This window comes from Coregonus clupeaformis, chromosome 21 (assembly GCF_020615455.1).
Source record: "Coregonus clupeaformis isolate EN_2021a chromosome 21, ASM2061545v1, whole genome shotgun sequence".
In the NCBI taxonomy this organism is placed as follows: Eukaryota; Metazoa; Chordata; class Actinopteri; order Salmoniformes; family Salmonidae; genus Coregonus; species Coregonus clupeaformis.
In genome coordinates this window covers 1,973,930-1,995,897 of record NC_059212.1, presented here as the reverse complement: position 1 = coordinate 1,995,897, position 21,968 = coordinate 1,973,930, and the positions used below count along the sequence as shown (strand labels likewise).

The following is a 21,968-nucleotide window of genomic DNA, read 5'->3' as shown; positions in this document are numbered from 1 at the left end:
TCCAAGACCTGGATGTCTTGCCAGGTAGGTACAAGGTGCCGTGTCTTTTGTCCCCTGCCAGGACCTGTGTAATGGCCTTTTCCTGCTCCAGGACTCTTTCCATCATTTTCAGACGAGATCCCCACCTTGTCGGAGATTCTGTGATGAGCTTGTGCAGGGGCAGGCTTAGTTCATTCTGTGCTGTCATCAGGGCCTTCTGCTTTTTCCAGCTGTATGAGAACGTGCTAACCACCTTTTTGCAAACCCCTGTGGCCCGGGAAATCGCACACCCTGTGGCCCGGGAGCGTTTTGGACACTCCTCTCTGGAAATTGGGAATAAGAAATCAAAATAATAGGGTGAAAAAATAATCGAATCACAATACAATAATAATTAATAATAATGCATTTTTATATAGAAATCACAATACAATATAACTTTTAATCTTTGTTTGAGGATTTACGGCATTTACATTCAACTGTTACACATTTTACAAATCTGATGTGCTTAGATTTAGCCTACGGTACATGGCTGATGTGAGCTGTATTTTTTCTTAATAATAAGCATCATACAGGGTAGGCCTAGGCTACAGTCCTGAAACTTACCAATAGCATTGTGCAGCCTGTGTCCGAAACATCCAAGGTTTGCCCACTTGTTCAGCTGCAATGCCTTGATCATGTTCGATCCGCTGTCGGTCGTCATACAAACTTGACGCGACTCTTTTAATCCCCAGGACGACAGTATGTCCCTCAGCCCACCTGCAATTATTTCCCCGGTGTGGTCGTCTGGGAAATAAGACGTCTGTAGGCACTTACTTTTCAGTTTCCAGTCACCGTCTATGTAATGGATTGTGAGGCTTATATAAGGTTCTGTGGTACGACTTGACCATAGATCGGCAGTAGTGGAGAAGAATGGAATGTTATTTATCTCACTGTAAACTCTGTCCCAGCATTCTGTGTAAAGCTGTGGCAGGCATTTTTGGCTAAAATATTTGCGGCTCGGGATCTCATATCTTGGGTCCAGAGTTTGAATCAACTTTCTGAACCCCTCTTTCTCCACAGTTTGAATCGGTACCATGTCCTTCGCTATGTGATTTGTAATCGCAGCTGTGATGTCTATCCATTTTTTGCTCGTCTTCTCATAGCAAGTACCGGCAGCAAATGATGATATAATTGATTGTTGAGTGCGAGTCTGGCTTGTCTTCGGGCGAGCTCCTGGGCTTACTGTCTCACGCATTCTGGTGCATTGTTCATACTCACGGACATGTATGTTTTTTAAGTGATTGAACAGGTTGGTCGATGTTTCCACCTTTTGCTAAGACAACACGACGACACAACTTGCATAGGGTAGTGTTTTGGTCGGGTCGGAGATTTTAAAGCCAAACCAGTTCCAAACAACAGAGGTGCCCCCTTTTCTTCTTAACCAATTTATCCTCCTGCTCTTGAGCAACATCAATTTCTGTGTTTTCGCTCATCCTGGATTGTAAAGTTTTCCCCCAATAGTTAACCTGCCTCCTAACTGCAGCTGCCTGCACACTTCTTTGTTGCTAGCACTACATGCGTGCAACAAGTGCATGCGACGTGCGCTCATAAAAATAGGTCAACATATTAACATACATTCTTTTATTCGTAAGAACCAAGAAAGGTTGGATAAAAAATTAAAAAAAAAGATGTAGCTACTTAGTACTATCACTCAGTTGAAATTTGGAACAAAAAAATATTGATGCAAAATTCGAATTTATGAATTCTGAATAAATCGCGGTATCCATGATATTGCTAAATCCATATCATGGCGCGGCACAATACCGGTTTTTACTATCAAACCGGTATATCGCCCACTCCTACATGATAGTCTACTACTCATTCTTTATTAAATACCTCAGCAACTTTTTAATACTGTTGCAGCCACAATAATAACAGAATGTAAAGTTGTAATACTCTAAAGAAAACGTGTAGGAACTTGAATGTTTCTCTGCAGATTTGGTGGCTATCAAGGAAATATGTCCTGTTTCTTTTTGTTTGAGACTTTTTGACCATTTCCTTGCTCTAAAATGACACTCTCCATTGCATTGGATTGCTTATACTGCGTGTGTGTGGATTATTTTTGCATTTTATATATATTGGTTGGACAATCTATACCAGACATGATTTAAGATCTGATCATTTGAACATGTATTCACATGACTTGATTCATGAAATATGTATATTAAAAAAAACTAACCCGTGGCAGTGGGCGTAGCCAATGGCATGGTTTTAGAGGCTCTCCTCTTGGCCGCAGAGACAAAATGTTGCTGTTTTAAAGCTAGTATCCTGCAATTCTACATGGCTTATGCCCTGTTTTTATGCTTTCTGAGTGACCTTAAACATTATAACAAAATCAATGGGGTCCCCATGCCATGACATTTTTGGAATTTCAGATTCTTCCTGTCTAGTTTTTAGTTTGGTTAGTCCTCGAAGATGATCTTATGAAAAAATCTATATTGCTCCATTATTTTTTCTACATACTTTACATCTGGTTTTGGTCGTTTAAGTTTACACTGAAAACGTTTTACCATCCTGTGGTCCGGTGCGCCACTGCTAAATTCATAGGGGAAACAATGCAAACAGAATTTGTTCTGTGGCACATTTTGATCTTGTACTAAATATAGGCTAGTTCAGGGTTCTTCAATTCCGGTCCTGGAGGGCCGAAGCACTTCTGTTTTTTTATTTCTACCTGGTAGTTAATTGCACTCACCTGGTGTCCCAGGTCTGAATTAGCCCCTGATTAGAAGGAGAGGATGAAAAACAGAGGTGTTTTGGCCCTCCAGGACCGGAATTGAAGAACCCTGGGCTACTATAAGGACATGAGTGGGTTAATTGAGCATACTTCTCACTTTGGCCTAGAACATTCCTCTTCATCTGGAAGGGTTGTTGGTACCAAGCAATCAAATGAACATCTAAGAAGAGATGGAAAGATCACAGCTGTTCTGGAAGCCACAGAACAGTCTGAAATTAAAGAGGTAATAGAAAATATTCTACATGCTTTATTCATTACTGTTCTGTTTTGCCATGCATGTTTTGTTGATCCATTATCCTGAATGCAGTCTAATGGTTTGTTTTTGTATGCTGAGAACCCAACAACAAAAAGAAAACCGACTGTATTGGAGCACTGCTCGTCTTGTGCCGAAGCTATGTATCCTAATACATACATACTAACCGGTAGTTGCTAGCTGATTGTTCACACTGTGCAGTGAATCATCTGTTACTTGTGGAAGGTAAACAGCTTCAAAAAGTATTCCTTGTTGTGGCATTCATCATCGTGAACCCACTCATCATACAGAAGATAAGCCCCACAACAATACCAATAGACTTCAAGAATATAGCTTAAAAATGCCTCATGAGCTTAGTTCAACTGTTGTACCCCATCAGAACCCAAAATATATGCATGTTTTACTTAGTTTGTAAACAATGTAATTGTAAAAAAAACATGGATAAACTTAAATGTTATATCATGGATGGGCAGTCCTTGAATCAATAGCTCTGTCTATGAATTTGAATGGTTACATTTCCCCAGGCCCATCCCTCAGCGCTTTACCAAAAAAGAGGTGAGATGACCGCTTTGTTATTGTAGGTCCATTATCATGTCTACACAGTTTCTATTGGGTTTTAGTCATTTTAATGTAGATTGAAGCACCCTTGGTCTATACAAACATTCAATGCTATTAATGTCTTGTTAGTCTTACCTTTTTACATGACTTACAGTACATGTCCCGGTAACACTTCCTTTTAAGAGGTGCTTTTATTACAGTGTAATTACAAAGTATCGTAGTTAATTGTAATAACTCATAGTTACACTGTAATGAGAACATGTGGAAGGACGCTTAGCTTTGGCACAAGACGAGCAGTGCTTCAATACCGTGTCATTATGCCATCAAGCAATCCATTGATCAGCTGACAATCACTGGGCGCATGCTGACTATGAAATGAACAACGGTGGCCAATAGGATTACAGGTGTCACGAACCGGCTCGTAGCCCATAACAAATAGGGAGACAACGTGGAGATATTTATTAACTAAAGCAAACTATATGCACCACACCAACCATACATACAAAATACTGCCCTGGTTAGCCCTATCCCACTGCCCCAGCCACCCTCGTCCTCCCCAGACCTCAGCAACCTTTGCGCACAGGAAGCGCCCTTTTTTAAGAGGCAAGAAGAAAACGAGAACAGAAAACAGGAGCAACAGGACAACAAAATAAACAGTAATCAGTCACGTGGACGACACGCATACTCGGGGACCACGATTATGAGAGAACGCGTGTCCACCGATCAATAGGAGCAGAGTCGTTCAGGATCAGGGCGCACGAGAGAGCGCGTCAGCAACATTATCAGTCCCCCTGATGTGTCGCACATCGAGATAGAAAGCCTGTAAAAACAAACGCCATCTCATTATCCTCTGGTTGGGACACATCATAGACCTCAACAAGGCGAGAGGGTTATGGTCGGTGTAGACCACAATAGGTACTACACCCGACCAGACATACACCTCAAAGTGTTGTAGCGCCCATATGAGTGCTAGCGCTTCTTTTTCCATCACAGAGTAGTTCAACTGAATTTCTTGGAAAAGAAACAGGCCTCAACACCGGACACATCTGCTTGCAGCAGGACTGCACCTGCCCCCAAGTGACTCGCATCCACCTGCAAGATGAATGACAAATCCACGCAAGGAGCAGCCAGCAACGGAGTTGAGGTAAGCAACCTCTTTGCATCCTCAAAAGCCTGTTGGCAGAGAGGAGACCAGATGTAAATCTGTCAGGAGAGCGACTACGGTAGAGAAGTTCCGACAGAAACTACGGTAATAACCAATCATTCCTAAGAAACGCATCAGTTCCTTTTTAGTAGATGGCGGTGGAAAAGCATCAATAGCTACCACTTTAGCTCGAACAGGACGCACTTCACCCTGCCCAACCACCTTACCAAGATATGTAACGGTCGCCTGAGCAAACTCACACTTAGCCAGATTGATAGAGGCAACCCGCCACCAGGCCGTTGAACAAGGCTTGAATACGGGACAGATGCTCTTCCCAAGTATCTGCACAAACCACTACATCGTCCAGATAAACAGCGCACCGGACCAGACCGGAGACAAGCCTATTCATAAGGAAAAGTGGCAGGTGCGTTACGCAGGCCGAAACTCATAACCGAATACGAGTACAGACCAGAGAGTGTAATAATGGCGGATATTTCACGTGCCCTACTCGTCAGTGGCACTTGCCAATAGCCCTTTAACTGGTCAAACTTGCTCACAAACTTAGCTGCACCGACCTGATCAACGCAGTCCTCCATCCGAGGACGAGGAAATTCATCTGGCTTAGTGACACTGTTTTCCTTGCGGTAGTCCGTACAACATCTGTTTTTCCCATCCGGTTTACTGACCAAGATACAGGGAGAAGCCCAGCTAGAGAAAGAAGGTTCTGCAATATCACTCTCCAGCATCTACCTTATCTCAGCATCCAGACAACGCTGTTTCTCTGAAGAAACTCTATAGAACCGCTGACGGATAGGGTCAGCATCCCCAACGTCAATATCGTTTTCTATTTAGTTTATACGAGTAAGTGTATCAGAAAACAAAACTGGAAAACTCACACTCTTTGGCCCCAGAGGAACGTGCGTAATAGGGTTTTAGCAGATTTACATGGCACAGTTGGCGTGCTTTCCTCCGTTCCGGAGTGGCAACTAGATTGTTTTGCTCAGTGCACTGGCGCAAAACAGTATATGGACCTTGAAACTTGGCGTGAAAAGGAGAACCAACAATTGGCAGCAGAGCAAGAACCTGATCACCTGGACTAAAGTGACGAGGCTCAGCTCGCTGATCAAATATGCCTTTCATCCTCCCTTGTGAAGATGGTAGCTTCTCTTTAGCCATCTCACCAGCAGCGCACAGGTGTCGCCGGAAATTACATACATAAGATAACAGATTGAGGTGGCTCAGGAGACTTCCAGTCATCCTGGTGCACCGCTGGAAGTCCACGAACACTATGTCCGAACACTTGGACTGAAACTCGTGCTCTCCTGTGAAACCTCCCTGGCGGCTAACCAAGGCAACCCCTCCATCTCCATACAATAAGCTCTCAACAAAGACTTAAGTGTTTGATGGAAACATTCTAGCACTCATTGACTCTGCGCGTGATAGGCGCTAGCCAAATTATGTTTAATTTTGAGCTGTTGGAGAACCTAATCAAACAGATTAGAGGTGAAATTAGAACCTTGATCACTCTGAATGACCTTACTTTCTCTCACTCTTTTGGAATCCCTGAGTCAAAGCTTTTAGCACAGACTTAGTCGTGATAGACCGGAGAGGATAGGCAGCAGGAAACCTAGTGATCTGACATCACAGTGAACAGGTAACTACTACCATTCTTAGAGCGAGGCAGAGGGTCAACACAGTCAATAATCAGATACTCAAAAGGTTGGCTGAGTACGGGAATAGGAAACCGCGGTACCGGCTTAATAGCTTGATTTAGGTTTACCCGTTAATTGACAGGTGTGACAGGTTTTGATGAACGCAGAAACATCGCTCTTTAACCTAGGCCAAAATAAATGTCTCAGTATGCAATTGTAGGTCCTCATGCCCAGATGTCCAGCAACATCGTCGTCGGAAGTTTTCAGCACCAACTCACGAAACTTAACTGGTACCACAACCTGACTAATTGCCTCCCCCACGAAACTACTACCATGAGGCACCCATTTTCTCATCAGGACATCATCCTGGAGAAAATAGCCATGGGCGACATTTCCCAACTGTTCCACAGGCACAATTTTGTCACGCAACTCTTCTAATGTTGGGTCAGCCCATTGCTCTTTGATTAGATTAGATGCGGGGCACAGATAATGGGATAACAGGGAAAGTAGAGACAGATTTCTTTGTACCATCATCATTAGCCGGCGCTGTGACCAGGTCGCCACAGCTCATGGAACACGTCACCGCGCACGCAGAGAACCTTTGGGGAAACTCTGTGCGCTCTCATCGGGAATCCCTACAAATGACGGCTTACAGGAAACCACTAGAGATGGAGACACGACAGGCCATACACACTCATCAGCCAAGTTATTCCCAAGGATAATGTTGATACCCTCAATAGGCAACGAAGGACGCACCCCTACAACTACCTTGCCTTACACCAGTTCAGAATCCAACATCAGTTTATGCAACGTAACTGACAGTGTTCAAACCGATTCCCCTAATTAAAACACTATTCCCTGAATCAGTCTCAGCAGAGAAGAGTAACACAGACTCTAACACAAATTACTTGGAGGCACCTGTGTCCCTTAGGATCTTCACTGGCACTAGGTCATTACTTCCTAACATAGACACAAAACCCTCCGTAATGAAAGGTAAATAATCTGGGTCAATTGGGACTTTCACATGCACTTGGGCAAGAGACGGAGTGACAGGAGTGAACTGATGTGGGACAGGCGCTGCTAACGCCGTAGGCCTAGGTTTAACGTTAGTGCGAGTACTGAATTGACCCATAGCCCTGAGAACAGGACATTCATTTTTCCAATGACCTGAAACCTGACAGTAGTGACACACTTGACCGAAGTCAGCTTTACCACGGGAGCCAGGCTCAATCCTAGACGAATGAAGCTCTGCCCGTGAACCAGAGTATCTCGGTGGGCGAGACCCAAATCTTTTTGAACGTCCCCACTCACTCCGAATACGGGGATCTGCAAAGCCAGTTTCAAAACATACTCGTCCTCCAAAACTGCAGCTTCAGAGACAGTCTTCACTTTTCGTTGGTTAATGTACGTGGCTATTCAATCAGGGATTGTGTCCTTTTAAATTGCTCTGGTATAATCAGATCACACAGCCCCTGGAAAGTCAGAACTGCAGAGGCGGAACACCAGTGATTAAACTGTGAAGATAACGTTCGCGCAAACTCAACATGAGTCTGTTTGTCAGCCTTTTTTAAAGTTCTAAATCGTTGGCGGTAAGCCTCAGGAACCAATTTGTACATCTGTAACACAGCCATTTTAACCTTATCATAGCGGACACTGTCGGCTACACCAAGAGATGAATATGCTTCCTGCACTTTACCAGTCAACACACACTGCAACATTAAAGTGTGATCAGAGTCAGGCCAACTCCTAGCATCAGCAACACGCTCAAACAATGTATCAGGTCCTTCTCATTACATTTTAGCAACAGCCATAAGTTTCCAACAACATCAAATGTGTCCGGGGACGACCGAGAGAGGAGCAACCCCTAGGTAAATCAGGGTCACCTTCCCAGAACAAACTCTCCCCTGAGAGCTTTCCTTCCCTAACCAATTCTAACCGCTCGTTGCAGCTTGATTTTAGCACGCTCCAAAACCTGTTTAAATTCCAATACTCATACCAGTTAGCTAAACACTAGTATTAGGCCTACTGGCATACATACCAGGCAACGCACCGTTTGATAACGTCACTGGACAAACTAAATCACTGATACGTCTCTAAGGCACTCTACCAAACACTTATAAGACTATGCAGTGAATACCAACCAAAGCGCATGCGAAGTAACATTAACCCATCATAATACAACAAAATACTATACGCCAAAATGTCTAGGAACCAACCTTATGATGATGATCCCGGACGAGCCCCCACTTGTCACGAACCGGCTCATAGCCTGTAACAAATAGGGAGACAACGTGGAGATAACAAAATATATTCATGAACTAAAGAAAACGAAATACAATTAAGAATGGTGTGTGTGTGTGTGTAGTCAGTAATGTGAGTGGATATGTGCATTGAGGATTGTTGAACTGTGCCAAAACAGCCACCACAATGCAACAGTGTGTCTGCATGGAGCGAGTCTCCATAATGAATGGGGGAAAGGTGTATTAATCCCTGGGACACACGCAAGCCCAGGTGTGTCCCATTTCTCTGACTACCCTCCCGACATCCTATTAAGGAAAACAAGAACAAAGAGAGAATTCGGCAGACAGAGTGGGAGGGTCGTCACACAGGGAATATGCCAACACACACACACCGGGTGAGCACAGAGGTGCAATGACTGCACAATCACTACAGTAGGCTATAATTAATTAATTAAGTACAAAAATGGATGTAGCAAACGCAGATTGCGCATTTAATACAATCTCTTCAATCTGTACAGGTAATTGCGGTCTGTAATTACAGAGGTGTAACAATAAATAAATACATTTAGTTTCCACTAAATTCACCAATTTAGTGTTAAGTTTATTCTCAGCTGCATCTGATTCAGTAAAAACTGTCACAAGGTTGTAATCTCGCTGGGTGTCATAGATTTCAAAGTTTGGGAGGCTCAATAGGCTCTAATTACCTACCCGACACGTGAATGTGCACTCTTCAAAATCTCCACTCAATGTTGTTGCTAGCACTTGCCCCCAAAAAGTGTACCATCTGGGTTAACTTGGTTAAGTTTCTAATAACAGATCACTGAACAAAAATATAAATGCAACATGCAACAATTTCAACGATATTACTGACTTACAGTTCATAAATTATAAGGAAATCTGTCAATTAAAATAAATGTATTAGGCCCTAATCTATGGATTTCACATGACTGGGAATACAAATATGCATCTGTTGGTCACAGATACCTTTTATAAAAAAGGTAGGGGCGTGGATCAGAAAACCAGTCAGTATCTGGTGTGACCACCATTTGCCTCATTCGCATAGAGTTGATCAGGCTGTTGATTGTGGCCTGTGGAATGTTGTCCCACTCCTTTTCAAAGGCTGTGTGAAGTTGCTGGATATTACGGAAACTGGATCATGCTGTCATACACGTCGATCCAGAGTATCCCAAACATGCTCAATGGGTGACATGTCTGGTGAAGTATGCAGGCCATGGAAGAACTGGGACATTTTCAGCTTCCAGGAATTGTGTACAGATCCTTGCGACATGGGGCTGTGCATTATCAAGCTGAAACATGAGGTGATGGCGGCGGATAAATGGCATGACAATGGGCCTCAGGATCTCGTCACGGTACCTCTGTGCATTCAAATTGCCATGGATAAAATGTAATTGTGTGTGTCTGTAGTTTATACCTGCCCATACCATAACCCCATCGCCACCATGGGGCACTCTGTTCACAATGTTGACATCAGCAAACCGCTCGCCCACACGACGCCATACACGTGGTTTGCGGTTGTGAGGTCAGTTGGATGTACTGCCAAATTCTCTAAAATGACGTTGGAGGCGGCTTATGGTAGAGAAATTAACATTAATTTCTCCATCAACATCTCTGGTGGACATTCCTTCAGTCAGCATGCCAATTGCGTGCTCCCTCAACTTGAGACATCTGTGGCATTGTGTTGTGTGACACAACTGCCTATTTTAGAGTAGCCTTTTATTGTCCCCAGCACAAGGTGCACCGGTGTAATGATCATGCTGTTTAATCAGCTTTTTGATATGCCACACCGGTCAGGTGAATGAATTATCTTGGCAAAGGAGAAATGCCCACTAACAAGGATGTAAACAACTTTGTGCAAAACATTTGAGAGAGATGCGCCTTTTGTGCGTATGGAACATTTCTGGGATCTTTTCATTTCAGCTCATGAAACATGGGACCAACACTTTACATGTTGCGTTTATATTTTTGTTCAGTGTAGTTACAACTGAAGTCGGAAGTTTACATACACCTTAGCCAAATACATTTAAACTCAGTTTTTCACAATTCCTGATATTTAAAAAATTCCCCGTCTTAGGTCAGTTAGGATCACCACTTTATTTTAAGAATGTGAAATGTCAGAATAATAGTAGAGTGATTTTATTTCAGCTTTTATTTCTTACTTCACATTCCCAGTGGGTCAGAAGTGTACATACACTCAATTAGTATTTGGTAGCATTGCCTTTAAATTGTTTAACCTGGGTCAAACGTTTCGGGTAGCCTTCCACAAGCTTCCCACAATAAGTTGGTTGAAGTTCGGCCCATTCCTCCTGACAGAGCTGGTGTAACTAAGTCAGGTTTGTAGGCCTCCTTGCTCGCACACGCTTTTTCAGTTCTTCCCACAAATTTTCTATAGGATTGAGGTCAGGGCTTTGTGATGGCCTTTAACTTCCTGACTGATGTCTTGAGATGTTGCTTCAATATATCCACATCATTTTCCTTCCTCATGATGCCATCTATTTTGTGAAGTGCACCAGTTCCTCCTGCAGCAAAGCACCCCCACAGCATGATGCTGCAACCACTGTGCTTCACGGTTGGGATGGTGTTCTTCGGCTTGCAAGCGACCCCCTTTTTCCTCCAAACATAACGATGGTCATTATGGCCAAACAGTTCTATTTTTGTTTCATCAGACCAGAGGACATTTCTCCAAAAAGTACGATATTTGTCCCCATGTGCAGTTGCAAACCGTAGTCTGGCTTTTTTATGGCGGTTTTGGAGCAGTGGTTTCTTCCTTGCTGAGCAGCTTTTCAGGTTATGTTGATATAGGACTCGTTTTACTGTGGATATAGATAATTTTGTACCTGTTTCCTCCAGCATCTTCACAAGGTCCTTTGCTGTTGTTCTGGGATTTATTTGCACTTTTCTCACCAAAGTTCGTTCATCTCTAGGAGACAGAACGTGTCTCCTTCCTGAGCGGTATGATGGCTGCGTGGTCCCATGGTGTTTATACTTGCGTACTATTGTTTGTACAGATGAACGTGGTACCTTCAGGCGTTTGGAAATTGCTCCCATGGATGAACCAGACTTGTGGAGGTCTACAATTTTTTTTCTGAGGTCTTGTCTGATTTCTTTGGATTTTCCCATGATGTCAAGCAAAGAGGCACTGAGTTTGAAGGTAGGCCTTGAAATACATCCACAGGTACACCTCCAATTGACTCAAATTATGTCAATTAGCCTATCAGAACCTTCTAAAGCCATGACATAATTTTCTGGAATTTTCCAAGCTGTTTAAAGGCACAGTCAACTTAGTGTATGTCAACTTCTGACCCACTGGAATTGTGATACAGTGAATTATAAGTGAAATAATCTGTCTGTAAACAATTGTTGGAAAAATTACTTGTGTCATGCACAAAGTAGATGTCCTAACCGACTTGCCAAAACTAAAGTTTAACAATACATTTGTGGAGTGGTTGAAAAACAAGTTTTAATGACTCAAACGTAAGTGTATGTAAACATCCGACTTCAACTGTACCTATGAGCAATTTCTATATAATTGCTTATTACTCATTACCATGTGAAAATACCTACAAACAAAAGCTGAGCTTCTACTTTAGTCAACTTTATTGCAACATGTAAAAAGACCTTACATTCATAAAATAAGGATTTTTATTGTTAGATTAATTACATTAAACAAAGATATATATATATATATATATATATATATATATATATATATATATATATATATATATATATATATATATATATACATTCGTAAAGTATTCAGACCCCTTCACTTTTTCCACATTTTGTTATGTTACAGCCTTATTCTAAAATGGATTAAATTGTTTTTTCCCCTCATCAATCTACACACAATACTCCATTATGACAGAGCAAAAACTGGTTTTTAGAAATTTTAGCAAATGTATTAAAAATAACAAACTGAAATATCACATTTACATAAGTATTCAGACCCTTTACTCAGTACTTTTTTGAAGCACCTTTGGCAGCAATTACAGCCTCGAGTCTTGGGTATGACGCTACAAGCTTGGCACCCCTGTATTTGGGGAGTTTCTCCCGTTCTTCTCTGCCGATCCTCTCAAGCTTTGTCAGGTTGGATGGGGAGCGTCGCTGCACAGCTATTTTCAGGTCTCTCCAGAGATGTTAGATCGGGTTCAAGTCCGGGCTCTGGCTGGGCCTCTCAAGGACATTCAGAGACTTGTCCCGAAGCCACTCCTGCGTTGTCTTGGCTGTGTGCTTAGGGTCGTTGTCCTGTTGGAAGGTGAACCTTTGTCCCAGTCTGAGGTCCTGTGTGCTCTGGAGCAGGTTTTCATCAAGGATCTCTCTGTACATTGCTCCATTCATCTTTCCCTCGATCCTGACTAGTCTCCCAGTCCCTGCCGCTGAAAAACATCCCCACAGCATGATGCTGCCACCACCATGCTTCACTGTAGGGATGGTATTGGCCAGGTGATGAGAGGTGCCTGGTTTCCTCCAGACGTGACGCTTGGCATTCAGGACAAAGAGTTCATTCTTGGTTTCATCAGACCAGAGAATCTTGTTTCTCATTGTCTGAGTCCTTTTAGGTGCCTTTTGACAAACTCCAAGTGGGCTGTCATGTGCCTTTTACTGAGTAGTGGCCTCCGTCTGGCCACTCTATCATAAAAGGCATGATTGGTGGAGTGCTGCAGAGATGGTTGTCCTTCTGGAAGGTTCTCCCATCTCCACATAGGAACTCTGGAGCTCTGTCAGAGTGACCATCGGGTTCTTGGTCACCTCCCTGACCAAGGCCCTTCTCTCCGGATTGCTCAGTTTGGCTGGGCTGCCAGCTCTAGGAAGAGTCTTGGTGGTTCCAAACTTCTTCCATTTAAGAATGATGGAGGCCACTGTGTTCTTGGGGACCTTCAATGCTGCAGTAATTTTTTGGTACCGTTCCCCAGGTCTGTGCCTTGACACAATCCTGTCTCTGATCTCTAAGGACAATTCCCTCGACCTCATGGCTTGGTTTTTGCTCTGACATGCACTGTCAACTGTGGGACCTTATATGTAGGGGCTAGTGTGTGGTGTGACCCAGTTGCGGTGCAGGATAGACAGTAGGCAGTAGGCAGAGATGGTGAAACAAGGATCTTTACTGGTGGTCCCGAAGCCAGGATACAAAACAATGGACTTAACACGATAAAAGAAAGGTGGAGCAAAAAAGTATCCAAAAACAGGCTGACAGCCAAAATATGAAATAGTAACTACGACTGAAAAAATAAAGAAACCGGGAGAACACTTCTCGAGTACCTGTACATACTTCTCCGATCAGACACTGATTTAACTAGCAGAGAACTGAGCAAGGGAACACCGGGAAGTGAGGGCATAAATACACAGGTGAACAGGTAGACACAGGTGACACCAATAGGATAATGATTAGTCCAGACTGTGAGGAAGGAGGTGCCTAAGGTTATCGGAGGATGACACCTAGTGGGTCGCTCCGGAACTGCGACCCCCTCCTGCAACACTTCTATAGACAGGTGTGCCTTTTCAAATCATGTCCAATCAATTGAATTTACCACAGGTGGACTCCAAGTTGTAGAAACATCTCAAGGATGATCAACGGAAACAGGATGCACCTGAGCTCAATTTCGTGTCTCATAGCAAAGGGTCTGAATACTTATGTAAATAAGGTATTTGTTTTTTTATTTTCAATACATTTGCAAACATTTCTAAACCTATTTTCGCTTTGTCATTATGGGGTATTGTGTGTAGAATGATGTGGATAAAAAATTAATCAATTTTAGAATAAGGCTGTAACGTAACAAAATGTGGAAAAAGTGAAGGGGTCTGAATACTTTCTGAATGCACTGTAGGCCTACTCAATAACATAAAAATAACAATTCTAGTGGTGACTCAAATCTGTAGCCCATAATATGGTGAGTAGCCTAGATAGCTAGCTAATTTAGAAAAATGGGATTGTCTTTTTCTTCCCTTTTTAACATTTACAAGTAACGATGGAAATCGACAACGTTCTCTGACTCTGTCTTCATCCGTTTCTTTCTTGTAAGCATTTCCCCATCCTGGAATCAGAGACCTTGTGGAAATCTGTGGTGGAGAAGAAGAATGTATGACAATTTAGCATAGACACTACATATTCCCCTAGTTATCGTCATCCTGATTTCTATAGTTTGGGCATATAGCTAGCAAGGCCTAACTAGCTACCTAGCTAGTTGTTGTGTTATCAATAATAGTGCTTGTGTTGACACAAGTAGCTAGCTAACGTTAACATGCTGGGTGTGTCTCTCGTAGTACCCTTGGGGTATGGATACCCTGAGAAAAATGTTCAGGGAAGATAAGGCCATCGAGCCTAGCTAACGTTAGTTAGCTAGCAATTAGCGACCATAGCATATTTTCCAGCTTTAGGTAGCTAGCTAGCTAGTCAAGGTTAGAAAACTAACTAGCTAGTGCTAGCTAATCCCCAAAATCTCAACAGATTGCATGGAAAGTCTATTCTGTAGATGATAACTAGCTAGCTAGCCTAATTGGTAGGCCCAACAAATGCCAGCTAACATTTGCTTGCTAACTACCTATGCAACAAAAAAAAGGTTAATTAGCCCAATTTTCAAATGCACCATTAAATTGTTAAATCATTAACTATTTTTTTTATGTGAATGTTTTTGAACTTGTTTTTGCCATTGGGCTTGAGCATCAGACTCCAGATCTTTCTTGCAGAGTTGTGTCAATGAGGTGGTCGGTTTTCAATTGGCCAACACTTATCACGTGGTTTGTGCAGGCTGAAATATGTTGCATTGGGATGCTATCGGAAACTTTAACATTTGTAACAAGCATGGTAACAAGCATTCATTGTTACACTCCTGTAATTATCGACTGCAATTACCACCTGTTACATGTTATGATAGTAACTATGAATTATTACAATTACAATACTTGTTCGTGTAATTACATATGTAATTACACTGTAATAAGGACCGCTTAAAATGAAGTGTTACCCATGTCCCCAATTTAGCTGCCACTACAACTCATTCCGCAAACATGCATTCCACCCATAATGCTATAATTATATAAAAAAATCTGGATAATGAGTTTCAATTGCCTGTATTTTCAATTAAATATGCTCTCTCGCCATACCAGGGGGTTTCGCAGTTACCTGACGAGGAGGAGAGCAGACCTGACATAGTCTTGATCAAGGAGGAGAAGCAGGGCGTGGACTTGGATAGTAGTAATGACACACAGGATGTACTGCTATTCAGTGAGGAGGGTAAGTGAAAAGCGTATGAATTATTAGGCTTTTGGAATTGTATACTATGTCTGTTGTGTCAACTGCTTTCCCCTCCCTGATGTCAAGTGGTAAAGTAATCTTGAATCATACTTCTAAAATGATAACACAAAAAATGAAGTTTACACAATCTCTCCCCCATTACTGGCAAAAATGTGTATATATATATATTGCTCTTCACATCAACGTTGACAATGATTTGTGGTTAATCTGCATCACCCAGACATTAGTTGTAAATTGGCTGAGTTACAACCCCATTCTAAATGTTTTTGAGACATAGGAAAAAACGTTATAATCTACATAATTTTTGCCTGTGTAGGGCAATATGTACCCCCACCCTCTTGCCAGGCACATGTCCTACCTCTCCCCCGTACAAAATAATAATCTATCCCCCCCCCACTTGCGTCAAGGACAAACACGGGTTTATCTCTGTTTATTGACATCCCTATTTCTGAAATCTCGCCCTTAAGGTACTGAGGTGTCAACTGTCAAAGTGAATTACAGTGAAGAAGGGCCATCCAGAATGACCTACTCCACCATGACGACAAGGCAGGGGGAATGGAACAGAAGTGGAGAGGATAGCGGCCACCAATCCGAGCAGGGGAACGAGAGCTCTCAAAGGACCCGCCAGTGCTCACGCACTAAATTCACAGCTGGAAGACGGAACCCCCTGAGCCTTGACTACACGCTGCATAAGACACCCAGCGAGCCTGGTTCCTCCAGTCCACTGGGGGGCGATGATGAAATGGAGACAGTGGAACCCGTTTATGATAATCCTTCCGAAACAGATGCCGACGTCCCCTCTACTCACTTGACACAGAAACAGTTTCCCTTTGCACCAGACAGTAGTCCGAATACTTTCACGGGGAATTTCGAAATGAAAAGAGGAGTTTCCATGGTCAGCTCTCTACCGTACAATGTGGAACTGGATATGTGTTCTTCCTGGAGCAACCAGAGCATGCCGGGAATGGTTTCCATGCAGGACGGGCAATACCTGAAACCGGACCTCAGGGAATTGGTGCTCGACAAGGTTGCAGACTTGAGCTCTGTCCACTATCAAATGACTGCTGCCGGACTTCACGCCGCAGCCAAGTACGACAGCAGGGAAAACAAACATTTTATTTGCACCTTCTGCAGCAAGGGTTTCACATCGTCGCGAAGTCTGGTGACACACCTACGGGTTCACACGGGAGAGAGACCGTACAGCTGCGCCCAGTGTGGGAAGAGGTTCACCCAGTCTGGCCATCTGAAAACGCACCAGAGCGTACACACCGGAGAGCGGCCGTTTGCATGCGAGCACTGTGGTAAAAGATTTGCAGGGAAACAAAATTTGAGGTTACACCAACAGAAACACCACCCTAATCTGTGAGGTATACGGCTAGTTGAGGTCCATGAACATGGTTAACATTTTTAGAAGCATTAGACCAGAACCTTGATACTGTTTGATGTCTACGTTTGAACATTGTTCATGAAGAATAGGCTATTTTGTATTTCACACTGATGATTTGTTTCCATTGATGAACTCTGAATGATGGAGGTGAGAAACATGGACTAACATTGCGATGCTGATTTTAACTTTTGTTCAATTGCCTTTGAAGTGGTACAATTGAGAATATTTAACCTAATGAAACAAAGCTATTTGAAGACACATAATTACCTATAGAGTGAGCATTTTGAAAAAGGAACAGTCATTCCATATAAGGTGTTACTATAATGGTCCCACTTTAAACGAACCACAACTTATAAAGGCTTTATATAGCATACATAACGTCCTCATAAGCACTAGAGTGCAATGCCAAATGTGACATATCTCTCTGTCAATTCTCAAAAAAGCTGTGCTTTATAAAGGGTCATAATTATACATAAAAGTACAACGTTATTAGTGTGGTTGCTGAAGAAAACTCATGTCAGGCCAGAACTGAAACTGTCTTGAGAAAATATGTTCTCCCAGTAAACTCCCCTGTTATAATAAAGACAGCAGGAAAGTTTTTATGTACTAATTTATCTATTACCTGTTTACTGAGACCATGTGTTATTGGCTCAGCTTACCCATACATGCTGTAGGCCTGACATGACATTTACACCTCCATGGACAGAACATGCTCTAGGCTAGGTACCATAAATCATTATGTCAATCCCAAGGGGAAAAAACCTTACAAAGGGTTACATAGTGTAATGCTGATGGTGACATTACACATGACATTGGTTGTCTTGAGGAAAGCCCCCAAGTAGGGCAAGTAATGTCAAGTATAATGTCACCATTTATGGGTCTTTCTGTCAAAAAAGTAGGCCATTACCATTTTAATAAATAAAAAAATGTTGGCCTTTCCAATGAATTGATATTGAAATTATTATGTTCTGAAATATGTGAGAATAATGTGGACATTGCCTGACTAAATAGATTGGATGCATGGAGATTTTTCTGTAGCCATTGTGGCCGACGCAGGGACACGTAATAAAGCCATGAATAAAGGTAGCATTAATCTCACCATCACTGTTTTTATAATGAGAACGTGACCAAAAACCAGGTTCCTTTTTGAATGGAAGGATTTGTATGTAAAGCCAAGTTGTAGCCAACGGATGTTGTCCTCATAATAACCGCACGTGGTTTTACTGCAACACTCTACAATTGAAGCGGTGGGAAACAAACAAAAGTGGCCACATCTCTCAAAAAATGAATTCACAGATAATTATAAGGGAGCAGAACTTCTAAATTGGCTACAATAAGTACAAGAACCAAATTGAGGAAATGTCAGATTTTCTAGGTAGGGCTATTCCAGTACTTTAATTTCTGAGCTCCAAATTCAAGTTCAAGTAGACTACTTCAAGTAGGGCTGGGTGGTATACTGTATTTTACTATATACCGGTATTGATGCACGGACCAGTTGGGGTTTTTACTTTACCTTCTATAACGGTATTTAAATGTTTTGTTTGTTAAATGTGATATGCGTGTGTAATGTCCATTTTTATAGTTTACACCGCTACTTGAGTCATCCCTCTCCACTTTCTCCATGCTGCTTTCCACACAGACCTAGCCCCGCCCCTGTCACTCAAGGAGCGCATTTGTTGTTGCTTGACCACGAGATACTTGCATTCAGTTGGCATGGTCAATGCAGCACATGCAACAATGTTGATAACTTTGCTTCTGAATATAAATCCACAAGCATTCTATAATTACACTATTAGTTTGTTTCTTACATCTGCAAACAGCTAGTTTGTCTTTTCTTAACAAGTTTTAGCCACTAATGCTAATCACAAGTTAGCTAGCTTGCTAATAAATGTACTGAGTCAGAGCAAACATAGCTAGCTATACAGCCTGATACCAGTGATGGTGTAGGCCTAAACCAGCATGTTGTACAGTGGGGGAAAAAAGTATTTAGTCAGCCACCAATTGTGCAAGTTCTCCCACTTAAAAAGATGAGAGAGGCCTGTAATTTTCATCATAGGTACACGTCAACTATGACAGACAAAATGAGAAAAAGAATTCCAAAAAATCACATTGTAGGATTTTTAATGATTTTATTTGCAAATTATGGTGGAAAATAAGTATTTGGTCAATAACAAAAGTTTCTCAATACTTTGTTATATACCCTTTGTTGGCAATGACACAGGTCAAACGTTTTCTGTAAGTCTTCACAAGGTTTTCACACACTGTTGCTGGTATTTTGGCCCATTCCTCCATGCAGATCTCCTCTAGAGCAGTGATGTTTTGGGGCTGTCGCTGGGCAACACGGACTTTCAACTCCCTCCAAAGATTTTCTATGGGGTTGAGATCTGGAGACTGGCTAGGCCACTCCAGGACCTTGAAATGCTTCTTACGAAGCCACTCCTTCGTTGCCCGGGCGGTGTGTTTGGGATCACTGTCATGCTGAAAGACCCAGCCACGTTTCATCTTCAATGCCCTTGCTGATGGAAGGAGGTTTTCACTCAAAATCTCACGATACATGGCCCCATTCATTCTTTCCTTTACACGGATCAGTCGTCCTGGTCCCTTTGCAGAAAAACAGCCCCAAAGCATGATGTTTCCACCCCCATGCTTCACAGTAGGTATGGTGTTGTTTGGATGTAACTCAGCATTCTTTGTCCTCCTGTTACGAACCCTGTGGCTCTAAACATCTAGGGTGGATGGACATGAGACCCGTAACATAAATCATGCAAATTAGGAGTGTGACATGGAACAGTGAGAACAAAAATTACACAACAACCATGAACTACCGTCAAACATAAATTGTTTATTTCTGAACACACGGTAAAGGTTTGGGAAAAAGGGCTGAGCAAGGACCCAAGAAATGAAACAATAGTGTAAAACACCCCTAAACTGAACTTGCCTGCCTCAAGAACCGCTAGGCTACTGCTACTCATAAAAAAATACAGTGGGTGGTCCGCTCAGGTCTAACTAGTGTTTATAGACAGTTCTTTCTACGGGAAATGTATGCCCAAGGGCAGCTAGCTCAAACTCCCCTTTTCCCAGAAACACACAAAATTACCAACCAGAGTAACCAGCAACTTAGTGAGTAAACAAAAACAGGACACCACAGTGTCCATACTCACATACGGAAATAGTCTCTCTCTAACAACAAACACAAGTGACTGGTTTTTATACAATGGGATGTGTGATTGAAAAACCCAGCAACAGGTGGTGCTATGCAGAGGAATGTTCACTGATTGGTCCACCTTAGCAATCAGCAGACACCTCAACGACCTCCAATCAGGAACATACAGGACACCTGTGATTAGGGCAGAAGGAGTAGAAACACACAAAAACACAGGATACCTGTATCCGTAACACCTCCAAACACGACGAGTTGAGTTTTTACCAAAAAGTTCTATTTTGGTTTCATCTGACATTCTCCCAATCCTCTTCTGGATCATCCAAATGCACTATAGCAAACTTCAGACGGGGCTGGACATGTAATGGCTTAAGCAGGGGGACACGTCTGGCACTGCAGGATTTGAGTCCCTGGCGGCGTAGTATGTTACTGATGGTAGGCTTTGTTACTTTGGTCCCAGCTCTCTGCAGGTCATTCACTAGGTCCCCCTGTGTGGTTCTGGGATTTTTGCTCACCGTTCTTGTGATCATTTTGACCCCACGGGGTGAGATCTTGTGTGGAGCCCCAGATCGAGGGAGATTATCAGTGGTCTTGTATGTCTTCCATTTCCTAATAATTGCTCCCACAGTTGATTTCTTCAAACCAAGCTGCTTACCTATTGCAGATTCAGTCTTCCCAGCCTGGTGCAGGTCTACAATTTTGTTTCTGGTGTCCTTTGACAGCTCTTTGGTCTTGGCCATAGTGGAGTTTGGAGTGTGACTGTTTGAGGTTGTGGACAGGTGTCTTTTATACTGATAACAAGTTCAAACAGGTGCCATTAATACAGGTAACGAGTGGAGGACAGAGGAGCCTCTTAAAGAAGAAGTTACAGGTCTGTGAGAGCCAGAAATCTTGCTTGTTTGTAGGTGACCAAATACTTATTTTCCACCATAATTTGCAAATAAATTAATTAAAAATCCTACAATGTGATTTTCTGGATTTTCTTTCCTCAATTTGTCTGTCATAGTTGACGTGTACCTATGATGAAAATTACAGGCCTCTCTCATCTTTTTAAGTGGGAGAACTTGCACAATTGGTGGCTGACTAAATACTTTTTTTCACCACTGTATGCATTAAGGTGTCTGTAATAGAATAAATGTGGCAAAAACGAATGTAGACATTAATAAATGCATTTATATACCTTCCAAAATATGTTTTACAATGGTGGTGGAGTGCCAAGATGGAGGTCCTTCAACACAGCGCCCCCAAATAGTAATCCAGGGTATATATAAATCATTGACCACGTTTACATGCATACCAATATCCTGTTATTATTCGGGATACTCAAGTATTGTGTTTTTGAGTCGACGCATATAAACATCATATTCCGTTTACAACAACGCGAAAAAGCTTGTATCCCGGTTATGAGAAACCCGTATAAGATGCCTGGGATATGCTGATCTAAAATGGGATACTGTGGCATGTAAACATCTTATCCAGTTTACTGTTATTTTTGCGGTCTGTGCATATTATGTGGTTATGTGATGATGTTTTAATCTGATTGTCAAAC

General features: G+C 42.4%; 1 protein-coding gene across 2 annotated transcripts in view; it reads left to right on the top strand.

Moving 5' to 3' along the window:
* si:dkey-7l6.3 (gastrula zinc finger protein 5-1) overlaps positions 1 to 18,341 on the top strand; it is a 31,473-nt gene extending 13,132 nt beyond the window's left edge. Inside the window, exons 2-4 of one of the 2 annotated variants that reach the window (XM_041841487.2) lie at positions 2,860 to 2,975; positions 15,725 to 15,851; positions 16,340 to 18,341. In XM_041841487.2, the coding sequence (XP_041697421.2) occupies positions 2,860 to 2,975; positions 15,725 to 15,851; positions 16,340 to 17,238 (1,142 nt within the window). In that variant the 3' untranslated portion in view covers positions 17,239 to 18,341. The remainder of the gene's footprint in view (positions 1 to 2,859; positions 2,976 to 15,724; positions 15,852 to 16,339) is intronic. The other variant, XM_041841488.2, reaches the window with a different exon arrangement.
* The last annotated feature ends 3,627 nt before the right edge of the window (positions 18,342 to 21,968 follow it).